The sequence below is a fragment of the Tauraco erythrolophus genome, chromosome 4 (genome assembly GCF_009769465.1).
Source record: "Tauraco erythrolophus isolate bTauEry1 chromosome 4, bTauEry1.pri, whole genome shotgun sequence".
Taxonomy (NCBI): Eukaryota; Metazoa; Chordata; class Aves; order Musophagiformes; family Musophagidae; genus Tauraco; species Tauraco erythrolophus.
The window spans coordinates 85,387,444-85,409,614 of NC_141468.1; the positions used below are offsets into that span (position 1 = coordinate 85,387,444).

Here is a 22,171-nt window from a genome sequence, read left to right on the forward strand (position 1 = left end):
AAGAAATGAGAAATACCATAAGGACCTGGTCAGAGAGTTTATAATTGTTATGCAGGACCCCACGTTTCAGACCAATGCTCTCCACTGATCAGAGCTCTTGAAGACAGGCTGGAAATTCAAGGTCTGGGCACTACTGGAAAATGTTCAAAATACATCAAAAGCCAGCAGAGCTGCCTTGCTACTAATAATATCTTCTCAACCCCTCCCCGTCAGGGTCAGGGAGTTTATCACAAGTGTATGAAGGACTTTGAAGATGTAATTGCTTGATGATTTCTCTCCAGTATGACGACCTTGAGAGCTCAGAGCAGGAGAGAAACATGGCTAAATGGGACACCACCAGTTAGGATGCTTTTATATTCTGATAGCAAGTGGTGTTTCTGGGACAGGCTACAGCATTGCCCAGGATTTACTATTATCTGCCATTGATTGATTATGCTTAACCGTGCTTTCATCCAGCTTTTCCTCAAGATGGCATGACTTCTATCATCTTCCTGCTTTTCAGCTACAAATTGGAAATCCTGCATTGTCCCAGGGACAATTCATCTGCAGAGGATCCTGCTGCTTCTGTTCTTCATGGTGACCATGTCTAATTTTCATCTCTCCCTCTCATAATCATGCCCATATCCTCAAACTCAAAACAGATGCAGCAGTCACAGGGCACAAGATAATGTTCTGCTACTGCTGACTGACTTATCTTCAACCAAAACAAGTCAGCAGGCAGTAAAGTGTACAGATGGTTGGGAATTTGACTGATTTTTCCTTTGAACGATGCATATGAAAACCAGACTTTCCTTGATTTCTTCCTTCTCGAGGGTTTTGCTAAGAGGGGAAAAGGAGAGATGAAGGCCAGCTGCTCACCCTTTTATTCTCTTCCCAATTCACCTGGTTTTTGGCAGCTCGTATTTTGTAACATAAGAAATGTTACAATAATCAATACATTACAATAAATGTTACAGTAATCAAAATTCTCGAGGATATGATCAAGCAAATATTTTTCTCTGCAATGACAATATTTTATCTATCCAGCTTAAGTATAGCTCTTGCCAAAATGGATGTATTGTTAAAAATGTAACACATTATTAAAAAGTGATATGTCGTTGGAAATTCTTTCACTGGGAAAAAATGACAATGCCATTCTGTAGGATGTACTTCCAGCACATCACATTTTAAAGTATCAAAAAAACAATCATAACAGCAATAAACACATCCCTGTCTATAGGGTTGCTTCAACTAGTTTGATGTGGCCTGAGTGTTGAGTAATTACTTAGTGCTGCCTGCTCAAGGCCAGGGTAGGAAGGTAGAGTGGGATGAGACTATTAGCTTGTATCAGATTGAGACAGGTTGCATTTGGGTACTGGTAAAACTATTCGCTCTAATAGTTTGTTCCCTGGGCTATCAGCATTTCTCGGCAGCTTGAACCCCCATCTCTTACTCCAAGCCCACTCCCGCTTCCCTGAAAGGCTGACAGCTTTCTCCCAGATGCTGTGTTCACTGACAGTGCAACTCTCTTTTTTGAGCTGCTAAGTAAAACCATGCCCTGTGAAAGCATTTCTGTTCATTTCAGCTGCTAGCTGGTTCCTCAGCTTTTAGGAGAAGCCTGGCATAGTCTAATTCCTGTCCTCTCCCTGGTCCTTCTGATCTTCAGTGAGATCCTATAAGCCAATAGAGAGCCAAATTGGAAACCACCATCAGTGGCCATCACTGCCTCAGAAATCTGCCATAGATGAGTTTGGACGTTCCCATGGCTTGGAAGCCAACAGCTACTAAACTCTTTGGGGAATGGGCTACACCAAGGTGTTGGAAACATCCTAGGAGAAAGCGTCCGCAGCCCAGCGTGGAGAGGGCTGCGTGCCGACGGATACGTACGCTGAGCAGAGGCCGGGCACCGCTGTGGTGGTGGTAGGGTACTTTGCACATTGCTTGATAATCATACATGGTCACCCTGCAATCGAAACAAACCAAGCAAGCAGTCAAGGCAAGCCATGCAACTGTCTATGGGATACACACATCAGTTTTTCTTAAAAAATCATTCCTGTATGGAAGAACTAAAGCAGTGGCCTGTTTACACGTCTCTTTGCTGTTTGGCCAGTGCTGGATCTTGCAAAGCGAGAAATTCAGGCTCTGGATTAATGCAACTGGGTCACTACAGGAGGAAATATGTCCCTAATTTCACATGGTGAGTAAAGCAGGCTGTGAGGCAGGAGAATTATAATTGCAGCTTCCTCAGGTCCCACTAGTTCCTGTTTTCCAGCCACTGAAACTCTGAACTCTCTTTTGACACGGGCTGAGGAAGCGGAGTGAGACGAACAGAGGTATTTTTAGGAGAGAGAGAAATGTGCTCAGCCAGCTGCAACGCCACATCTGGGGGCTCTGAGACAACGGCTCATAGAAAGGCTCTCCAAGTGGCAGGAGGAACTGAAGCACTTAACTCCAAACTCCTAGAAGTGTTTCCCATAGCATCTTGCCCTGGAAAAGACAGAGAAGCGTCCGCTTGCTGGCCACACGGGGATCAGGAGCTCCTGTCTCTCTCGGTGCTTTGCAGTGGGTTGAAGAGCAGGTGATGAGGAGGAACAGGGTATGTGGTGACGACGGCTGAGGGATTGAGGGGAGGGAGCAGGAAGCTAAAGGAGCTCTTGTAGGAAAATCAGACAGCCATATGCACCAGCACGTATATTTTCCCCTGCTCAGCTGCGCTGCTTACAGGGTCCAATATGCTTTGACCCACACGCTGGCTGAAGAAAGAGAAGCACAGTGCAGAGATCGCCCACTTACCGCCTGAACATGCCCATGTTTAGCAGCTGGGTCATTACTGAGCCATCCACTGCACCAAAAAATTTTCCAGTCTGCAAGCACAAGAAAGGATAAAACCAGCGTAAACTGTCAACAGTAAAATTTCCAAATGTTTTAAGGCTCCGACTGATCCAGTCTGTCTGGAGGCCTACTACACATACTGAGTGTTTTGTAAGGAGGTAATGCCAAGCTTTGTCCTTTGGCTGGCTGGAAAGCTTGAGGGAGGACTTCCCCCATTGCCAGCTGGGCATCCTGCATGTTCCCACCACGCTTAGAAATGATTTAGCCCACGTAAGTCCCTGCAGCTTGTGAGAGAAAAAGGCAGACTCTCAACCTGCAGAGACCCAGACACGTTGATTCATTGGGAACCTGGGGTGTCCTGTGGGCTTTTCCTAATCCACGTTCCCTGGATTTGCACGCCCGAGTCTCTTCCGCTTGAGCCTCTCTGCTAGCCTGCGGCCACAGTGGCTTCCCAAACTTCTGCTCTCCTGCTGCCCTAGGCAAAATGACTCACCATGCATAAAAGCACCTGTACACATTTCTTTAGGTAGCAAACAACTCACTACCGTGCAAGTTCTGAGCAGGCAGTGACTCAACAACACAACACACCCCGACCCATCCCTGTAGCTTACACATTACGCACCGGCACAGCCTCCACCCTAGCAAAAGTTGCATTTGGCGGGCAACAATCCCCAAATCCTGCTTGCATGCCTGGACTAAAAGCAGAGCTTGTGGCCCTCTGGTCCCATTTACATTTTGGAGTCCATAACCTCAAATACGGTCCCAATCCCAAATCCAGGAATTGCTACTCTGAAGACTTCCTCAAACAAACAACAGCTCTGGCTTTCCTGATTACTAAACCGTGACAAATCTATTGCAAAAAAGCTTCAAATCTGCCAAGTCCGTTGCTTTGTTTGCAAGCAAGTAAATAAAATGCTTGTAAATAATAAAAAAGCAGATACGAGCTGTCCTCCATCTGTTTTCCTCGCCCATGGGTCTCGACACATTGCGGAAGCGTTCCCACAAACTGGGGAGACTTTTTACTTTCCCAGTGATAGGCTAACAGTCATTTAGCATGTAACAGCAGATGATGTGACTTCATTTATTTGAGTGGGGCATTTCCACTAAAACATCCCAAACCCTTAGGCAGATTTACCTAAGATCAGATGGTAATCATCTAACAGTAGTGTTGCACAGTTATGAGCCTCTTCCCAACGGGCTTTAGAAAGTGTTTCACGCTACAAATCGATACGTAACATCAACTCCCCTTCCAGCATTTGGGCTGTAATCGTCTCAGACAAAGTCAAATGTGTCTGAGCAAGCACTGACTTTTTTTCAACCTCCCTCGCTCTTTCAATCTGATTAGGGCGGTGAGGAAGCCAGCTGCTTCCATTTAATACCAGTCTGCAGCCCCAGCAGGAGCTGGAGAGGTGGGATTTAACGTGGCGCAAGCTGCAGCCGATGCAGCAAGGGCAAGAGGCCACTGCAGGATCGTAAATGGGGTCTGCTCTGTCCAGAGATGCTGATGCCTGGCTGAATTTCTCCTGGTAGGATGTTATTCCTATAGGTACAAGGATGCGTCCCGGAGCGCACATACGGCTCAAAAGGCGCATCGCTGCTCACAGACACGGACGTGTCCGTGCTTTGCTGGTTTGTTGAGCAATTTGCACTTTTTTGGTGCACACAAAAGCTGTAGACAGATGAGATCTGCCAAATGGGCCAGGCTTTGGGAGAGCGGGCAGCCTCCTCGCCGCCGGGCTCAAACAAAGCCAGCCCTTGCTTCTCCACAGCCCTGCCCAGCCGTGCTGGGATCCTGGCCTTTTAGTTGTCACCCTGCACCCTATCCCTGGAGTCCCACCTGGGCAGTGCTTGCAGACATACCCTGTTAAGATGTCTCAGGGAGAAGGCAGCATCTTAAAGAAAGAGGTTTAGGGAGCGAGGGGACAGCTGGATGTGGCAGGTGGAGGCAGCTCCAGACCTGTGATCCGCGGCTGTGCCTCCGGCTGGCAGCGAAAGTCGCCTGAAAACTCGGGGGCAGCTGTGGGGCCACGGCTGCAAATATGGACAGAAACATGGCACTGAGCAGCCCTTGCTGCAGCACAGCCTGGGTCTGACACTTACTTTTCCTTCCTCCCCTGCCCTAGATGCCTGGACCTCCTCCTCACCCACTCCCTCCTCCTGGCTCTGACTATTAACTCTTTGCTCCCTCCGTGATGAGTGTGGATAGGGGGGATTAGCCCGAATTAAGAGATTATCCATTTTTCACCAAGTAATCCTGCAGGGAGCTTCCAACTCGTCACTCATTAAAATCCTGAGTCTCTCCTTCTTCTGCGGTGGCTTCTGGCTGCCAGTAAGCTTCTTGCTGCCTTCAGGCAGAGGTTATTAGAGCTGATTCCCTCATCCCGACCCCCTGTCCCAAGGGCATAGCAGGGCACAGCCTGAGCCAGGCTGTCCTCACCCATTCCTGCATGAAGCCACTCTGGTTTCCAGGGTGGTCATCCAGGAAAGAGATGCCAGCAGGCAGGCCCAGGCAGGCAGCAGGCTGTAAGGACACAGGCACTTTGGCACCTCTCTGCTATTCTTAGCTTGCACTTTTCCCCCAGGAAGCAGGTGTTTTGGACATAAAAATTCCTCAGTTGCCTTCCTCGAGGAAGCTGGGATGTACATGGGGCCCTGCTCGTGCTGGAGCTGCCACTCCCACACGACTCAGCAGGGCAGAAGGCTCGCCTGTGCACCTTCACTCCTTCAGCATCCCATAAGCTCCTTCCCATCCCAGCCGTTGGGGCATCCCTGTCGCTGGGCTCAAACACTGACCCAGGCAGCTGAGCTACTCTTGCTGGTCCTGGTGTTCAGGTAGAAGGCAGGGAGGTAGGGCAGGGAACTAGCTGACTTCTCGAGAAAGGCAAAAATCCCCCCAAAATCCCACAAAAATCCAGGTACAGGGTGGTGGTTTTTTTCATTATGTTGAAGGATGCATTGAGGGAAGAGTGTGGGATGGGGCAGGGAAGGCCACATAGCAGCAAGTGATCCCACGCAGCAACGTTCAGGTAGCAAGGCTATGAAACCCAGGGTATTGATTTAATACTGCTGCTCTCTGGAGTTCCCTGCAGGGTTTAACAGTGTGGACACTCACGGTGCCACTGGGAAATAAAAGCAGTAACTGGAACAAGATAAAGAAATCAGAAGAAAAGTAGCGGTGAACTCTGCGAGGTCAGGGGAGGTAACAGCTGGAGGAGATGACAGCTCTGGTGCCTGCCAAAATGCCTGGTCTCGGAGGCATGTGAATAATGTTTATAATTTACCCAAATCCACTATAATGCCATGCTTCTGCTAGTCAGATCTTTCAGAGTCGAGCTTTTTGAAAAACCCGTTTTCCGTAAGATGCAGGAAAAATACAGAGATAGAACCCAAGAGGGCGGTGCTGAGGACGAACAGTAGACATGGCACCTAAAGGATGCAGTTGCCTTTATCTATGGACACATGCCACAGGAGACAGTTAAGCACCTCTCAAAATGCCGTGGGGGTTAGAAGAGCCAACAGTGACTCCGAGGACTGCCAGCCCATCTCGAACACACAGCAGGACCTGGCCTCCCACAGCAGGGAGCCAATACAACTTTACAGCATTTTCCTCCCTTATTTTTCAAGTTTTCTTTGCCTTTTTTTTTTTTTTTTTTTGGCACACCAGGTCATTGAAGGGGCACGTTTACTGGAATATTCAGTGTTCTGGGTAGGTGAGGAGAGTGACCTACCCAGAACACTGAATATTCCAGAGGTCGTTTACCCCTTGCGATATGCCCCTCTTGGTGTCTGTCTGCATCACCCCCTGGTGCCACCATGTTGCTGATTCATTTTGCTTTGTGAGTCTCAACAGTTCTCATCTCAGCCTCCTGGAACTTACTGTGTAGTGCCTGCAGAATTCCCAATCTCACCTTTTTCTTTTGCCAGCCTATTCCAACTATTCCAAATATGCTAATCAACACAAGTCCAGATGGGAAACCACATAGAGCTGATGTTTTCCATCTAAATATCCATCTGAAAATTCCTCTTCTTTCTTTTCTCTCCCAGCTACTTTGAGATCAATGCCACTACTTCATGCTTCACTCTTTAACCAGAACTTCTTTAACAGCCTCTTGCAAGGGACTCTGTTCAAGGCTTTTGGAAAAACCAAAATGCAGTAGGTCATCCATTCTCCCTTATCTCCTGCTTTACTCACACTTTCAAAGAACTATAGCTGGTAAGACAGGTTTGCTTCCTTTATAGAAGCTGTGCTGCTTGTCCCTATCACATCCCTTGGGTGTTCTGTTGTTTTATTTTTCATTTCCATTTCAACCTGTTTTTCACATCTTGAAGAAAGTAATTTCTGGGATTGCATCTACTGCCTTTTGGAAACACGCATACAGTATTTGTTAACCCCAGTACTATGGCAATTTTAATGAAACTGCACACTTCTGCCAGCAACAAAACCTCTTCATTTCCCGTTTCTTCTATAAGCCCACTCTTGCTACTGACTTATTGCTCTGCAGTTTATGAGACTGTTCCAATACGTTACTTTCTGACATCTAAATCTATGGTCTTTTATTATTTCAAAACAAATAGCTCTGTGGTGAATTCACTGGAGAGCAGAAAAGTGCAGCTAAAGCACGCAGTGGCTAGTAGCGTTGACTCTGTCCAGGCTGCATGGGATGTCACATCACAAACTGCACCCCTTCAGCTCCCTAGAAATGGTTGTGGAGGTGCTGGCAGCAAGAGGAAAGGAAGCATCTTTTGTTGCTTATACCTTCCCCTTCCCCTTCCCCTTCCCCTTCCCCTTCCCCTTCCCCTTCCCCTTCCCCTTCCCTTCATCAGGGCACACCTGCCTTCTGGGACTGTCTCAGATCATCTTTCAGCAGCACCTGTGCCAAGGGAAAGGAGTCTAATTTCCTCACTTCTGATAAAAAGATATTTTGACTAGTTCCTTCCTCACTGCAAACTCCTTCCTCACCTAGGAAGTGCTGTCACTCTGCCAGGAGGTATCCCCCTCACCCTCGTGGTATAATTTAATTATACCACGGCCACCCTTATTACACAATAGAACTTCACCCGGTTTGACCAGCTCTGGTGGGTTATTTAGAAAGAAGCCAAGCGCACTCACCTTCTTCTCTTATGCTCTCTTACCTCTGCAGGTGTTTTGGAAACGAGTATAAAGCCGTTATTGTCAATGAGGAAGCAATTCAGAATCTGCAGAGATGAAAGAGAAGCAACATTAAAGACAGCTTTTTCCATGGCTGTCTGGTACGTACTGCTGCGTGCAGGACAGAGCCGTGTGGGCTTGTGCTTATGGCAACAGCCTCAGCATTTCCATGCCTAGCCCCACGGCTCAGCTACCACGGGTTTGACACAACTGACTTTTTTCCCCCTCTGCCTCCAGTTTGAGGTGTTCAGTTTGTGAGCTGTCTCTTGCCAGGGCTGTGTGCAGGCTCTGAGTCACACTTAAGAAGACAAGACATCCTGCAGGAAGCGACGGGATATTTGGAGAGCGCTTCTCTTTAATACAATGGTATCTATTGCTTTCCATCTTCAGATTTCAGAGTTTTATAACCACTCGTGAAATAACCTTCTCATGTTTCAGCGCTGGTCTTATTTTTATTTTGCAGAGTGGGAAATGCAGGCACAGAGTTAAGACGAAAACCTTTAGGTCTCACAGGGAAAAACTAGGATGCAGAGGAAATCCTACATGAGCCTAGAAAGAAAATTCCCTGGTGATCCCACTCACCAGGGCAGAGGAGCTCCTGTCCCAGATATGCCTGAGACCAAGTTTGAAGCAGTGGAGTAAATGCAAAGAGGGGTGTCCAGCATGCATGCCATGCTGACAGCCACTCTCTTTGGCAGACCTGGATGCCAGGAAGACAGAATTAGAGGAGATGGTCTCTCCTCAGAGTCACTGGCTGGAATTCCCATTTCCCTGCCCGGCCTCAGCTGACATCTCACAGCTAAGGGGAAGACCTAAGCTGCAGGTTTGTCTCAACAGCATGAGGTCCTGCCCCAGCTGTGGAACCTCCCGGGAGGAGATGACAAGCAATACCTGATTTTTAGGGAGACAAAGACCTCCACAGAGCAGGTAGTCAATCACACCCACCACAGGTACCAGAAATCTGGGCAACTTACGTCATCCTGACAGCTTAGTGGACAGGCACCGTCCAAGGCACTGCACTGGAAAGGAAAAACAGGGAATCAACCATGGTATGATCTCATCTTATAGCCTCACCCCAGGGACTCCTAGTCTAAAGGTCTCCATACCAGCATCTCACAAAACTCTGCAATTTAGCTGGCCTTTCCAGCAAGATGAGCTCTATGGCATGCACCAGCATCACCCGCCGAGTTGGCCATTCAGTGTCTCTGCATACTCCCCACCTCTCTGAGCAACATCCCCTTTGCTCAGGGCTCTGATCCTGCTCCTGCCTCTCTGACATGCTCCCAGCAGTACCTACGCACTTGGAGCAGAGACTTCTTAATGCAGGGGGCAGCACCAAGCTCCCTGGCTGCGAACCCAAAGGTTACTGTGCGGCGGTGAGAAACCAGCATGCATTTCAGCATCTGCTGGTATCTGGACTAAACACATGGCATGGTATTTTAGATCAGGGCTTCTTCTCAGGCAGAGATTTTGTTGTTGTTGTTGTTGCTGTTGGTTTCTTTATTCTCCAGACAGCTAATGATAAAATAGGATATGAATAGTGCTCGTGTAGCCCAGGGCACCGTCCATTTGTTTCATTTAAGATTTCTGTATACCAGACTTGACATGTGTTTCACAACACTGAACCAGGTGGGGACACGAGGGGTTAAGTGGTGACTAACGAAGCCCTTCAGGTGCTTATTGATTTCATAATTGTTCTGAGTTTGCCACTGCTGCCTGTGTCTGTCTCTTTGTGTTTGTTAATGCTGTTTTCTTGAGCAGCGGAGGGAAGAAAGCTGACATGGTGTTGCCATTTCTGTACACAGGGTCCCCTTTCTGCCAGAGGTTTTCTGGGGTCAGGGAAGGACACTGACGTGTTGTGTAGCCTCTCTGCTCTCAGCCAGCTGCCCTTTATTTCTGCAAAAGCCTTATACATAAACTCCAGCCTCCTTTCTGGATGATTCTCAGTAACAAGAGGTGGATTTGCCATTCAAACCACAACAAGACCATTTCTTTCAGCTAGAATTTGTTTCTCTTCTCGAGTTTTGCAGAACGAAACCCGTAGTTTCAGGTTTCCATCCCTCTGCTCCACTTCAGGGAAGGCTCAGAGATGGCCGATTTTGTTTCAAGCCCTGTGGCTTTGCAATATCGTGTGCTCATGTTCCAACCCTGACCAGCTGCTTGAGGCTTTAGGGATGATGGTTTAAAAACATCCCTTTACCCACAATTGCAAGCATCATCTCACTCTTGCCTCACCACAAAACAGCATCGGGTCGTTTTGTCTCTCTGGATGTACACACAGAGGTGGCCCTGTCCTTCATCCCTGATGGGTTCCTTCCTTTGGTCAGCAGAGAAATATAGCCATGATGAACCACTATTATGGCCTTGAGGGATACAAATACAGAGCCCAGAGCTCAGAAATCAGAGCAGAAACCCAGGTGAACCAGAGTGGTTTCCCATAAGAAAGGCCTGTGTCTCACAGCATCTTCCTCAGCAGGGTGAGGACCGAGTCTCGTCACCGCTGCTCTTCCAGACCTGGGGAAGCCCCAGCAGTGCCTGGTGCCCGCTGGCCGTGCGGCAGTGGCACCGCGGTGGGGAGCCTGATCTGAGAACACCAGCAGCTTGCAGGGAGCCCCTGAGGAGAGGGCAGAGCTGAATCTGAGCTCCCCAGGTGCTCTGTGACCACATCTACTGCCTTATGGGCACCGCTCCCTCCGCAGAGACCAGCCTACCTCACAGCATCCTCCTGTTCTTGGTCAGGTCTCTGAAACACTACGACCCAGAGCACTTTCAGCTTTGTCAAAGACACTTAATTGCTGTGAAGACAAACACAGCCTCCGACAGGCTTGGACCATCTCCAGTGACTACAGACAAGGGGCAGTGCCTCTAAAACACTGGCACACAAACGACACAATTCCAAAGCCGAGCGGTGGCGAGGCATGCCGGGATGCCTCCCCGTCCCCAGCTTTTGTCTACTTACATCACTGTCATTGGGCTGGGAGACGGAAGGCACAGCGTGGACATCCAGAGCGGCACAGCACGTGGTGAAGTGGGGGAGAGAGAGAGAAAACAAAATCTTTTAGTCATTCCTCTGTCAACCGGCAGTCACATCCTGGGAAACCACAGGCAGGCTTTTTTCATACTGGCACCTACCAGGGCGGCGGCATGCTGGCGCGTGGCGCACAGGCCTCCTTTCAGCTTCTTTAATAAGCCTTCCCAGTTTCACTTAACGCCCTTACGGGCTGGTTTGTGTGAGAACTGCCTGCCTATGGCCCTCAGGAGGCTTTTTAAAATGAAGCTCTCTGCTGATGCCTCAGGATGTGCTCACATGCTTTGCAGAAGTCTTTAGCTCAGGTTAGGTTTATGCGATTTCCCACCTGCCAGGATGCTCCTGCCACAGTGGCCAGCTCCGAGCTTTTCTGTTCCCCACATGTGCTCGCTCCCAGTAAGCAGTCTCCCACCTTCCCATCTTCTCTGTCATCCCTGTCCGATGACAGTTGCCTCTCCTGACAGCAGAGAAATGCTTCTGCTGTGTGTTGGTTTGGTCCTGCCAGTCTGACCCTCCCGGTATGCTGCCCCAAGAGCAAAGTCTTGGGGGAGAGCCCCTGGGTGGTAAGGCAAGGGTGTTTCATTTTCCCTGCCTCTCAGACTGGGGAGCTGTTTTAATTATTCCACTTCCCTCAGTCCAGCAAGAGTGTCCAAAATGAGGACAACACTGAAAGCTTATCCCTGGAGCAAATAATTTTTATTTTGGCAAGCTAGTAGTGTTTTGTTATCATTATCAAGATGATATGAGAGGGCAGTAGATTTTTTTTTCCATGTGCCCAATATTGCAGATTTCCATGAGGTTTCTGAAAAGCTGAATGAGCACAAACATATTTCCCCAATTAAATGTGTCATAGGCAGCAGAGCTAATGCCAGGCCAGGATGCTGACACTGTCAACAAGGCATTTGTGGAACAGACTCACAGCTCACACGGCATTAGTGCCGTCAAAGGATTACTGGAATGTGTGACTCCAAACTAATCTACTTCATAAATCTTTCAATATGGATTTCACAAAAGCCCTCCTCAAAGTGCCATCGTATGTGATGTAACACAGCATCGACCCAGCTGATGAAGAGCATTAAACTGTCTCTCTGCATGACTGCTGATGCTCCTACCTGTTGCATGGCCATCCAAAACTTGCGTTGGAGCAACTCCAGCTTCATTTGCACCCCCACCGCTAAGGGAAACAAAAAGGAGGGAGGGTGAAAAGAGGAACGTGCAAGAGAGAGAAAGACGAACACAAGTTAGGAAAGGAGGAGTGCGATGGGACGGAAATCACGGTCGCAACGCGCTTCCAAGTGTGAACGATAAGCATCGGGGGATCAGCGCTGAGTCAGACTGCCAAGTGAGAGTCAGAGGTTTAGCACGGTAGAGGAAAAGGGGACACTGACCCTACTGAGGTAGTGGCACCTCCCTCCCACTAAACACAAACCAATTAACAACAACAACAACAAAAAAATCCCACAAAAAAAAAACCAGGAGAGTGAGCACGTGAGCTTTCACCTTTGTCTTTTGTAGATCTGCATGGCCAGAGTGGATGTTTCTGATCACCCCAGCCTCAACTCCTGCACCACAAAGCAGCAATCAGAAATAAAGTAGGCCAGTGTGAGGAAGGGATTAATTCGAAAACCCACCTGTCTCAGGGGGAGACCGCAGTGATTTAGATTGCTCCTAAGCCATGACAATAGCACAAAAACACAAATGCCACTTGATGGAAAAATGTTGATTAGAAGTAGCGCTTCATTTACCCGGTCCCAGTCTAGTGCACTAAGCAAAAATCTGTGTGTGTGCATGTGTGTTTCTTAATGAAATGCGTCCTAATTTATTGGCTTAATTTCTCTTCTATTCCCAGCATCATTTTCCCGAAGTAAGGCATAGCTCCATCGGAGGAGAAATGGTGCAGGGTCTCCCCGACAGAATAACCTGGCTGTCCCCAGGTGGGCTGCCTACAAGCACACGTAATAACCAGCGCAGTCGTGCGCAGCCCGGCACGGTGACGGGGAACAATGGGGCTGGGTGTCAACTGTTGAATCCAAGAGCTCTGTGGGAATCCCAGCCTCAAGCAGGACCTTGAAATAGAATATAAACTGCAAGTAAGGGAGAGAAAGGAGGGAGAGTTTGAGCCTTTTTTCACAACCACCAACGTCAGGCAGATGAAGTGTTGCTGTTTCTACAGATTTTCTCTGAATTAACAGGAGCTTCAAAGGGGAGAACAGATCCTTTAAATCTGAATCATGCCATGTGGGTGCTTTTATGTTAACAGTATGATCTGGTGCTCTAATTCAGATGGGTATGGATTAAAACCGGAGTATGCAATGGCATATTTTCTTGCAGCGTGTACAGAGACCCTGGCATCAGCTCTGCCTTTTGTACTAGTGTCCTTCTTGTCACGTTCCCACTGCTGGTACATCTCATAAAATCCCATCCACAGGCAGATTTCTCATCCAGCTCTCCCTGCTGTAGTCTGAATCTGACTGCCTGTACGTGGGGGGAAGGAATGATTTTGTAGAGCTGCCTTGCCCTAAGCCTCAAAGAGCACAAACCAGACAAGACAGAGAATGCAAACAAAGAAGGAAGGACAGGGCTGAGTCCAGCCTGGGTGAAGATTCACCAGCTTCAGCGGGGCTATCTCAGGCATGGTTTGGCTTGCTGACAAATGGACAGTCCGTGACAGAAGGCAAACGGTGCTGTTGCAGTTGAGTCCGATATGGCCCATGTATCTGATTTGGTATGTAGCTTTAAATAAATTCACCGTTACCCTTTAAAACCATCTCAAGAAAGAGTTAGTCCCCTTATCACAGCAGATCACATCAAAGAGACTGAGCATTACCCAGGACATATACAAGAGGAGTTGATACCTACATAACTAACCTTGCACTGCAGAGACTTACTCAGTGGCTCATATTTTTGCCAGCAGGAACATCTAGCCTCACATTGTTCTTCAAAGGGAGCTTAGCCTCTGGTTGTGAATCCTTGCCTCTTCCCAGGAGGCATGAGTGGCATGTGCCAGACTTGGACAGAGTTGCCTGCAACAGGAGGAAGGAGAGTGCCTGGAGGCTTGCACTGGTGGCTGGTGGCAGGGACAGAAAGCAGTCTCCCAGCTCTCTCCTTCCTCCTTCCACATGGCTTACAGCATAACGCATCTATTATGCCATCTGTCAGCAAGCCTTGTCCTTTGGATGCAATCTTCGCAGCCCGAACCTCTCCGTAGGGCTTGCACTTACTCATCGTCTCTGTGCTGGCCCTTTCTTTCCTTCCCAGTGGTCCAGCACACAATTCTAGCTATTCTCCATGGAGCTGTGGTGAGCACCACTGTCCTCCTCACATCACGGCACAGTCCGAAGAGGTCATTGGAAGCAAAGCTGGGGGCTATTCTGTCTTGTGGCCAGGTTTGTCTGTCTGAATAGCACCCAGCACAGGGAACCATACTAGAGGGACTGCTCCATGCTCCTGCCTGGCACCCTCTTCGCCAGGAGGGGTGGATTGGCAGCTCCTGGCAAGAACTGTGAGAAATTTCCACGCACCTAGGTGACCTGAGGAAGACATGGGAGCTGAGGAGAAACAGGCCACAGACACCCTCTCAGTGCTAGTAACAAATAGTTGCTATTTAGGCTGTTGGTGAGGACGGGTAGAAAAGAGGCAAGCAGTGATTAAGTCTGAGGTAAGGATGATGCTACAGCTCAGCTGAGAGGGAGGAAACCGGAATAAACCCCGCTCCGCTTCTTACAAAATAACTGATTGTTAGTGAGCCTTTTTGCTCCGGTAGCAGAGTGTATGTTGCAGGAGCGGGAAGATCCGAGGTGTATGAAACGATGAGTGGCCCTGGTGTGCAGCACAGCAACCACCACGGAGTCCTCGGAGAGACCACGGCTAATAGTTTCATTCCCACTAACGTGCAAACGACCTGTGCGACTGTAGCATCCCGGCAATGAAACAAAACACGAGGACAAGCAATGCTGCACACCTTGCATACTCAGACATGGCTTCACCGTGTTGACCAGCTACCCAGACCTGTGCATGACTCCCCACCAGCAGGCACCCTGCCTGCAATCCCAAGCGGCTCCAGCTGCATGGCTGCAGCTGGCTTTCTCCGGAGTCGCGTGCTGCCATTCACCGTGGAGACAAGAGCCTTCCTCTCCACCTGTTCATCTCTCTGTTGAGCATGTCTGCCTCATTAGCTCGTCCTCTGCTCGTCTCTCTTTCTGTCTGCCTTCCCTGGCTTGTCTCCTTGACTATCCATATGCTGTTCTCATAAGGAGCTTTCCCCAAGATTTAATTCTCGGGCCTGCCACATGACAAAAAGGCACAACAAAGAGTTGCAAGATTACATCCTGTAGAGTGCTTATCAAGATGTACCTTGCCCATCCAAACCTGTTTTCATGGCAGCCGGTCCAATGACTAAATAAAACCCAGGATTTGAGTGGAAGAAGGTGCAAGAGCAGCACAGCAGCTCTGCCTGTACTGTCCATTTGCATTCCCTGTTCCCTCTTTCTGAAATATTCCCATTTTCCCTCTCAAGCCAGCAGTGGAGCCGCCCCACTCAAAATTTTACTTGAATCCCCCTAAAAATTTTATCTAAAAAATAACTTCCAGGCAAATTAAAATGAACAAAAAAGCCCAAACCAAGGGCAGCCTGCTTGTGATACTGGACCTGACAGAAAAGGCAGTTCAAGTGGATCAGCAGAAGAGTGATCCTTGCAAACGTGAGCTTCTGAGGTCCTCAGCAAGCTGGAAGAAGGCGAGCAAGGGGTCTGGTTTTGTGGGGTCAGGCTGCCGGAGCCCACGGGAGAGCACGGAGGGAATCCTGACAGAGGCAGCAGGTCGGATGCAGGTGCTCACCGCACCCCTGTACCCGCGGGCTGTGCCAGGGAGGGCTGGGGATGCCTCTGTCACGGCATGGATGTAACCACAGCCGACACTTGCACTGGACACACGGGCTGAGCACACTCTCCGTGTCGCACATCAAACCCAGGGAAGCGAGCTGTGGGGGCAAATGCTCCTCTCTTTCACCTGTTACCCTCATCCCAGCTACTGCCTGCCAGCTCTCCTCAAGCTTTCCCCAAATCCCCAAGGGAGCAGACACCGGGCCGTGTTGCATCCGAGCAGGGAAGCGTTCCAGCAGCCTGTATGCTCAGCTGCCAGGGATGCCCGCTGTGGCCGGGCAGGATGCGGCCAGTCTGCCCCAGGCACCTCTCCCTTAAACCTCTATGTCAGATCCTCTGCCTGCCCCCCCCTCCGCCTCCAGAGCACCGGTGGGAAGAGGGTGCCTTGCTCCCACGCCCCCCCTGGATTCTTCCCTGCTGCTCCCCCTTCGCTGCAGCCATTCGCCTCACCCCTATACAAACCCCAGGGCTCATCCCTTCTCCTCCTCCTGGCTCCTTTCTCTCTGGGTTTATTGTCACCAGCCATAGCAGGCAGGGGAGGGATGGAGGGAGGGGAGGAGGCGTTCGGCTCGGAGCCTCCGCTTATAACCTGTGCCTGACCGCTCTGCCTCCCGAGGGGCTGTGGGGAGCTCATCCCCCCCGCCCCACCATCTCCTCACCGCTCCTTGAACCCCTTGGCACCCGGCACCTGGAGAGGGATGGCGGCGAGGCGGGAGAGGAGGGACTGACAGCCAACTGCGCCCTTTCCTCCAGGATGGGTTGAGAGGAACGATAAACCTCCCGAGCTCCTTCCTTCCTCCGGGGGTTTCGGAGCGGATCCCGCCTGCCTGGCGCGGGGACTCCGCGCTGCCGCTGCGCGCTCCCGTCCCTGCGCTGCTGCCACCGCACATGTACCCCCAGCTGTCGCTACCCTGCGCGCAGCCGCTCCCTCTCCCGCCTCTCTCCCTCTCTTTCCCTCTCCCCCTATTTATTATTTACGGAGGATTACAGTCCCTTTCCCACACTGCCATCTCTGCCCTCCGCGCGGGGCAAGCGGCTGGCTAGGAGGGGCTCCCGCCAACCAGGGTCCAGCCGGACACAGAGGGACTTTCTGCTGGATTTGCTTTGGGATTGTACCGGGTTCGCTGGAATTGCTGCTGTTCTCACAGGAGGCTCCATCCCAGCCTAAGAGAGGTAAGCAGAGACGCCTCTCTCTTGTATTTTCCCCCCCTCTCCTTTCTGGCTACACAAGATCAGCGGGGCAGCCCCCCCGGAATCAGCTTCCCTGGGGAGGAGAGTGGTGGTCGGGGTGGAGAAGTCTCGGTTGTGCGAGGTTGAGGGACAGCCTGGTAAGGCAGAACGACAGCCCTTCCGCAGAGGCTGCCGGTACTGGGTCCAGTCCAGTTTCAGGGCAGCTGGGAGCAACTTCTCCCAGAGTCTTTCACTGCAGCCCTGGCAGCTCAGGTGCTGTGGTCACCGGGCACCAGGTAGCCCCTGGAGAGCCCTGGCTTTCGTCCCCTCCTCAGGGCTAGGAGAAGGGCCAGCACATGAGGTGTCACTTCACCTGAGCCGCGGTGGCTTTGCTGGGGGATCATTTTGGTCTCAGCTGTCCTAGTAGGAACAACCAAAAATGGAGAAGTGAGGACCCGAATCGGACAGGTCCAGCAATGGATACACAGGCTGAGGGGTGCGTATACGTGTAAGCGTGTGTGTGTGTGTGTGCTTGTACCATTTCACACCCAGAGCTCACGGACGCGACCACAGGATGTGAAGGATGTCATATCACGAGTAGAGCCGAAAATAAGCCCCAAGTTGCTTCCAGCATCCTCGCAGGCTGAGCCTGCGATTTCTGAACTTTTGGGTGGAAGGCAGAGCACCGAGGTGGGGTTGAAACACAGCACGGAGAAACTTCACAGCTTTTTCCAGCCCAGCCTGGGAGAAACTGGGGAGAATAAGGTCCCGAACGAGCCAATGTGAAGCTGCCTATGGATAGGGGTATTTACGTGAGCGTTAGCGTGTGTGTATGTGTGTGCATACATACACGTGTGCATATATACACATGCACAGACACGTGCACACATACATCCCGCACCGGGCATTCTGCCCCCCTTCTCCCGCTGCCTGCCCAGCCTATTACTGCCTCTGCATCTCATGCTAATTAAGACAGACATGTAAAATCAGAGCTCTGCCTGTTTGGGGAGAGAGGATGTTCGGAGCTGTTGCTCCAAACAGGTCATGACCAAGCCAGGCCCGAGGCCCGTGATGCGAGCTGTCAGGTAGCCTCAATGTGCCACATCCAGGACATCCCCGATGCCCATGGTAGCAAGCAGGGTACAGCACTGCTCTGCTGCTGGTGTCTGATCTGCAGGATAGAGGGAGAAATTAAGACCTGATTCGGGAAAGGGCTGGAGCAGCTGCTATTGCCGGGTTTAAAGAAGGAAACCCTAAAAAGACAGGGAAACCCTTAAAAGCACACAGGGATGTGTCAAGAAGCAGGGGACATTTCTTGCAGTGAGGAGGAAGGGGTGTCTTTCCATAATCGCGGACCATTTTTCTTCTGAGCTTTGTCGCTCGGATCTGTTGAGGGGCAGGGGGTGGATCTTCCTCTAACTGCTGTGGGCAAACAACATTTGCAAGGGAATTATTCCAGATGAGCGAAAGGCTTGCGGGAGTTGTCTCCCTGTCAGACATCGGTGCAGCCTCTGTTAGTGCATCTTGCCCACTCCAAGGAATTATGCTAAATCCCGAGCAAAGGGGCTGTTTGCAAAGAGAAAGGGGGGAAGCTCTCTTCTTATGTAATTTTTATAGCAGATGATAGCTTTACCCTTGCCTCCAGCAAAGTGAATGCCACACGCTAGCAAGGTGCACTTCCGGCTCCGCTATCTTCACGAGCTACTCCAGCTTCCTGCCCTTTCTCTGGCTTTTCCAGCCCCGATGCAGAAAGGATTTTCTAGGCTCTTCAGCACCACAGAAGTCTGATGAAGGCAGACCTGCGTCTCAGTGCGACAGGGAGGGCCAGCAGCAGCACAGGGCCATGAGGATACCTGGACAAAAGCATCCAGGGAGCAGCGGAGGCTGGAACAGGATGGGGACAGGCTCGAGCCTGTGGGAGGGCATTTCTGGGCAGTTCTTCAGTGACTTCTTCACTTGCCTGTTGCTGATTCCAAAGAGAGACCAAGCATTTTCCTTCACTTGCCATGTTTGGTTACAAGCAGCTGCTTACGCTGCTTGACATCTGTCCCAGCCCTGGGTGGCTCAAACCGTAATTCAAATGACCATACTGGGATGTTCCTGCCAGCTGGGTAATGCTCCAGGGTGCTACACTATGACACACACTCCAGTTCTCAGTAGGAAGGAGCTGGACTTGAGAGTCCTGGACTCTTTCTGTCCCTGCTGCATGGAAATACCTTGTAATGCATACCTTATTCCTGCTGTGGCTTTACAAAAATTCTGGCTCACAAAATGCTTTGTGTGGCTGAGGGCATCCTAATAGCAAGAAGAAAATTTTTTTCTAGAAACCAGTTCAATTCCTCCAGGCTGGAGGGATGGAAGCAAAAGTTGCTTCACCTGCAAGGGGTGGAATTATGTGAGATACGGTTTCATTCACATCACAAAACCAAGCAGTTGAAAGACGGGAAATTTCGGGATTCGGGGCAGCGTGCCATCTGCACCGGGTTGCAGTCCTGACTGGTGGGATCACACGCTGTGTTTTCATAAGCTGCCTCATCGAGAGCACCGGCTACGCGGTGCTCAGAGAGTAAAGCAGGGGGCTGCTATTTTTTTTTTCGGTATTGCAAAGCGTGTGCCTGTTTTATTTGTTTACTGCCTGCCACCCAAGCCCTGCAGGCAATACATCACTATTCGTTGTCTTGCGGTGCTTCGAAGATGTTCGTGCTACAGTTGCCTTGTAGATGATGATAGAGAATTTAGGCAAGAGAGAGTGATTATTTTCCTTGCTTTTGAAGGGAAAAAAGGCTTCTCCTTTAGCCACCCAGGGAAGCAGCAGCAGGTGCAGGACCAGAGCTTGGAGCCTCTTGGCTCTCGGTGCCACTGAGTACTCGAGACCGTACCAGTTTGCCGGCTAAGCTGCCAGCATTTTGGAAAACAGCTGTGAGTGCTCAGCAGTTCTGCAAAATGGCCCCTAGGGTCTCGTGTTGGGCACCCGCAAAATTAGGAATGTACATACTGTGGCCAACTGCCAGAGGTTTAATATTTAATGCCGGCCGTATAAAAATAGTCTTATTTATTACAACATCCTCGTTGTTACTTGAGTATCATGTGTCCTTTGCACTGAGTATGGGACAGGGTTCTGTGAAAAAAAGAAATAGTCCTTGCTTGGATAAGCAAAGGCTGTGTTGTAATGCACACATGCAAGTGGCTGAATTAAGGTTGCATAGGTCTTAACTCACATTTCGGTGCTTGCCTTTGCAGGCCAAATGGCATATTTTATCGTAGGATAGTTGGTTTGTTTTTTTTTTTAAATGAAAATGACACTTCCTTGATTCTTTTTTTATGAATGGGAAAACAAGAGACTTTCTGTTATTTATACACTGCAACGCCTGACACTTATCACAGGAAGGACTGAGACTCGAATTTACAGCAGGGCCATACAAGTCTGAACTTCACGACTGACTGCAAGCAAAGGCTGTTACTTTGAAAACAGGCCCTGATATCATGCTCCTCCTCACTCCAAGGAGGCTGGGAAGCTTCCTTCCCCATGGACCATGCCCTCACACAAGGAATAAAAAAGTAGGACCATATCCTGAGTCTGGAGAGGAGCTGGTAGAGGCAACTTGACTTAGGACTCATGACTTGAGCTCTCTTTCCACTCCTGGAGTGGAGGCTCTCTGCTGCCCGTGATCCCCAAAGCAGGGCGTGCTGCTGCTGCGATTTTGCTGTGAGGTGCCTTGCGTGGGGGCAGAGGAGCTGAAGGTGGGCCATGCTCTCCACACTACTTGCCTTGAGTGATTTTGATAGGGTGCAAACACTGCCATGCCTGTATCTATCTCTTCTGTGGCTGCAAACCCTCCAGAAAACTCATCACATCAAATCTGAAGACATTCCCGGACCTCAGCAAGCTCTGCAGCATGAGGCTGCGATGTGTGAGCTAACTCAGATGCATCCAAGGATCCTGGCTGGAGGTCTGGGTTGTGAGAGCTGTCACCACATCTTGTTGAGCTATGGGCAATGTTCCCAGCTTTTAAAGAGTGTAAGCGTGTCCCAGAGGCCCTCAGCCACTGCTGGAGCTGCAGGCAGCAACATGGATCCTATGCAGTTTGTGTGGACTTTGTGGGGATGCCTCACTTGGATGCTCTGGGAAGGCGATGGGGAGCAATGGAGAAGAGGAAGAAGAGCTCCAGGCTCTCTCTAAGAGGCAGCACTGCTGGCCTCATGCCACAGTGGTAACCAAGTGAAACAGATCTATACGACTCACTAAGGCAGAAAAAGAAATCAGCAAAAGGTCTCCTTCAGAGTTCAGTTCAAATGCATCATGTGCAAGCAATGGGAGTCAGCCTTTCCTTGGGAGGTTTGCCAGGAGCTGTGTGTGTCCTGGGTCACTGATCCCCTCATGGGAAGAGCAGGGAGGATTTTTACTGTTGGCATCTTGTGCTCTGCCCCTCCATTGTGCACGCATGGACGATCCGTGCCCCTGTGGATGCGCCTGGGGCACAGGCTTGTGAAAAGAGACGGTAGTGAAGTTCTTCCCTCATCCCATCGTGTTTTCTACCTCCTCTCCCTCCTGTTCCAACTGCCAAAGTGGCAAGCCACTACCCTTGCAGCCGATGGTCTGATTCTGAGAGGCTGGCAGCCAGGGAAGAGAAGATGGGGTGCTGGGTGAAGAAGAGGTGGAGGAAGAGGTGGAGGAACTCTCTCACTTGGTTTAGGTGTCAGCAGTTCTCCATCATGTTGGCTTCTCCACCAGAAGCAAAAGTAACCAGAGTTAAGCGCTAGGAAGTCTTGGGGTCCTGGTGTATTCAGAATACAGACTATTAAAGAAAGGCAAAACCAGTTCCTGGTCTAACACAGACACGAATGATGGCAAACATGCAGGTGTGGGACATTTTGCATGCATGGGTTCACCCAGGCTTGCAGAAGCTCACCTGATTCTAGGAACGAGCAAGCACAAGAAGAAAGGCTTATGGCTTCCATAAGATGTAGCAGGGGTTTCTTGGCATTGATCTGGAAGCCCCTTTGCTTTGGAAGTCTGGCTGTACTGTTTGATAGACATCTGGCCTAGCACTCCAGGGACAGAACTGGGAACTGAGAGTTTATATTGATAAAAAAGCTTATATTTTCCTATCTTGCTGCTAAACTGACGCACCT

The 22,171-nt window shown here is 50.1% G+C and overlaps 1 protein-coding gene across 2 annotated transcripts in view; it reads right to left on the bottom strand.

Moving 5' to 3' along the window:
* The window catches only part of CACNA2D4 (calcium voltage-gated channel auxiliary subunit alpha2delta 4), a 126,007-nt gene that overhangs the window by 12,879 nt on the left and 90,957 nt on the right, over positions 1 to 22,171 (bottom strand). For both annotated transcript variants that reach the window (XM_086610630.1, XM_086610631.1), the window contains 6 exons: positions 12,101 to 12,162; positions 10,920 to 10,934; positions 8,935 to 8,979; positions 7,945 to 8,007; positions 2,773 to 2,843; positions 1,867 to 1,942 (listed from right to left, as the gene is read on the bottom strand). In XM_086610630.1, coding sequence (XP_086466756.1) covers positions 1,867 to 1,942; positions 2,773 to 2,843; positions 7,945 to 8,007; positions 8,935 to 8,979; positions 10,920 to 10,934; positions 12,101 to 12,162 — 332 coding nt within the window. The remainder of the gene's footprint in view (positions 1 to 1,866; positions 1,943 to 2,772; positions 2,844 to 7,944; positions 8,008 to 8,934; positions 8,980 to 10,919; positions 10,935 to 12,100; positions 12,163 to 22,171) is intronic.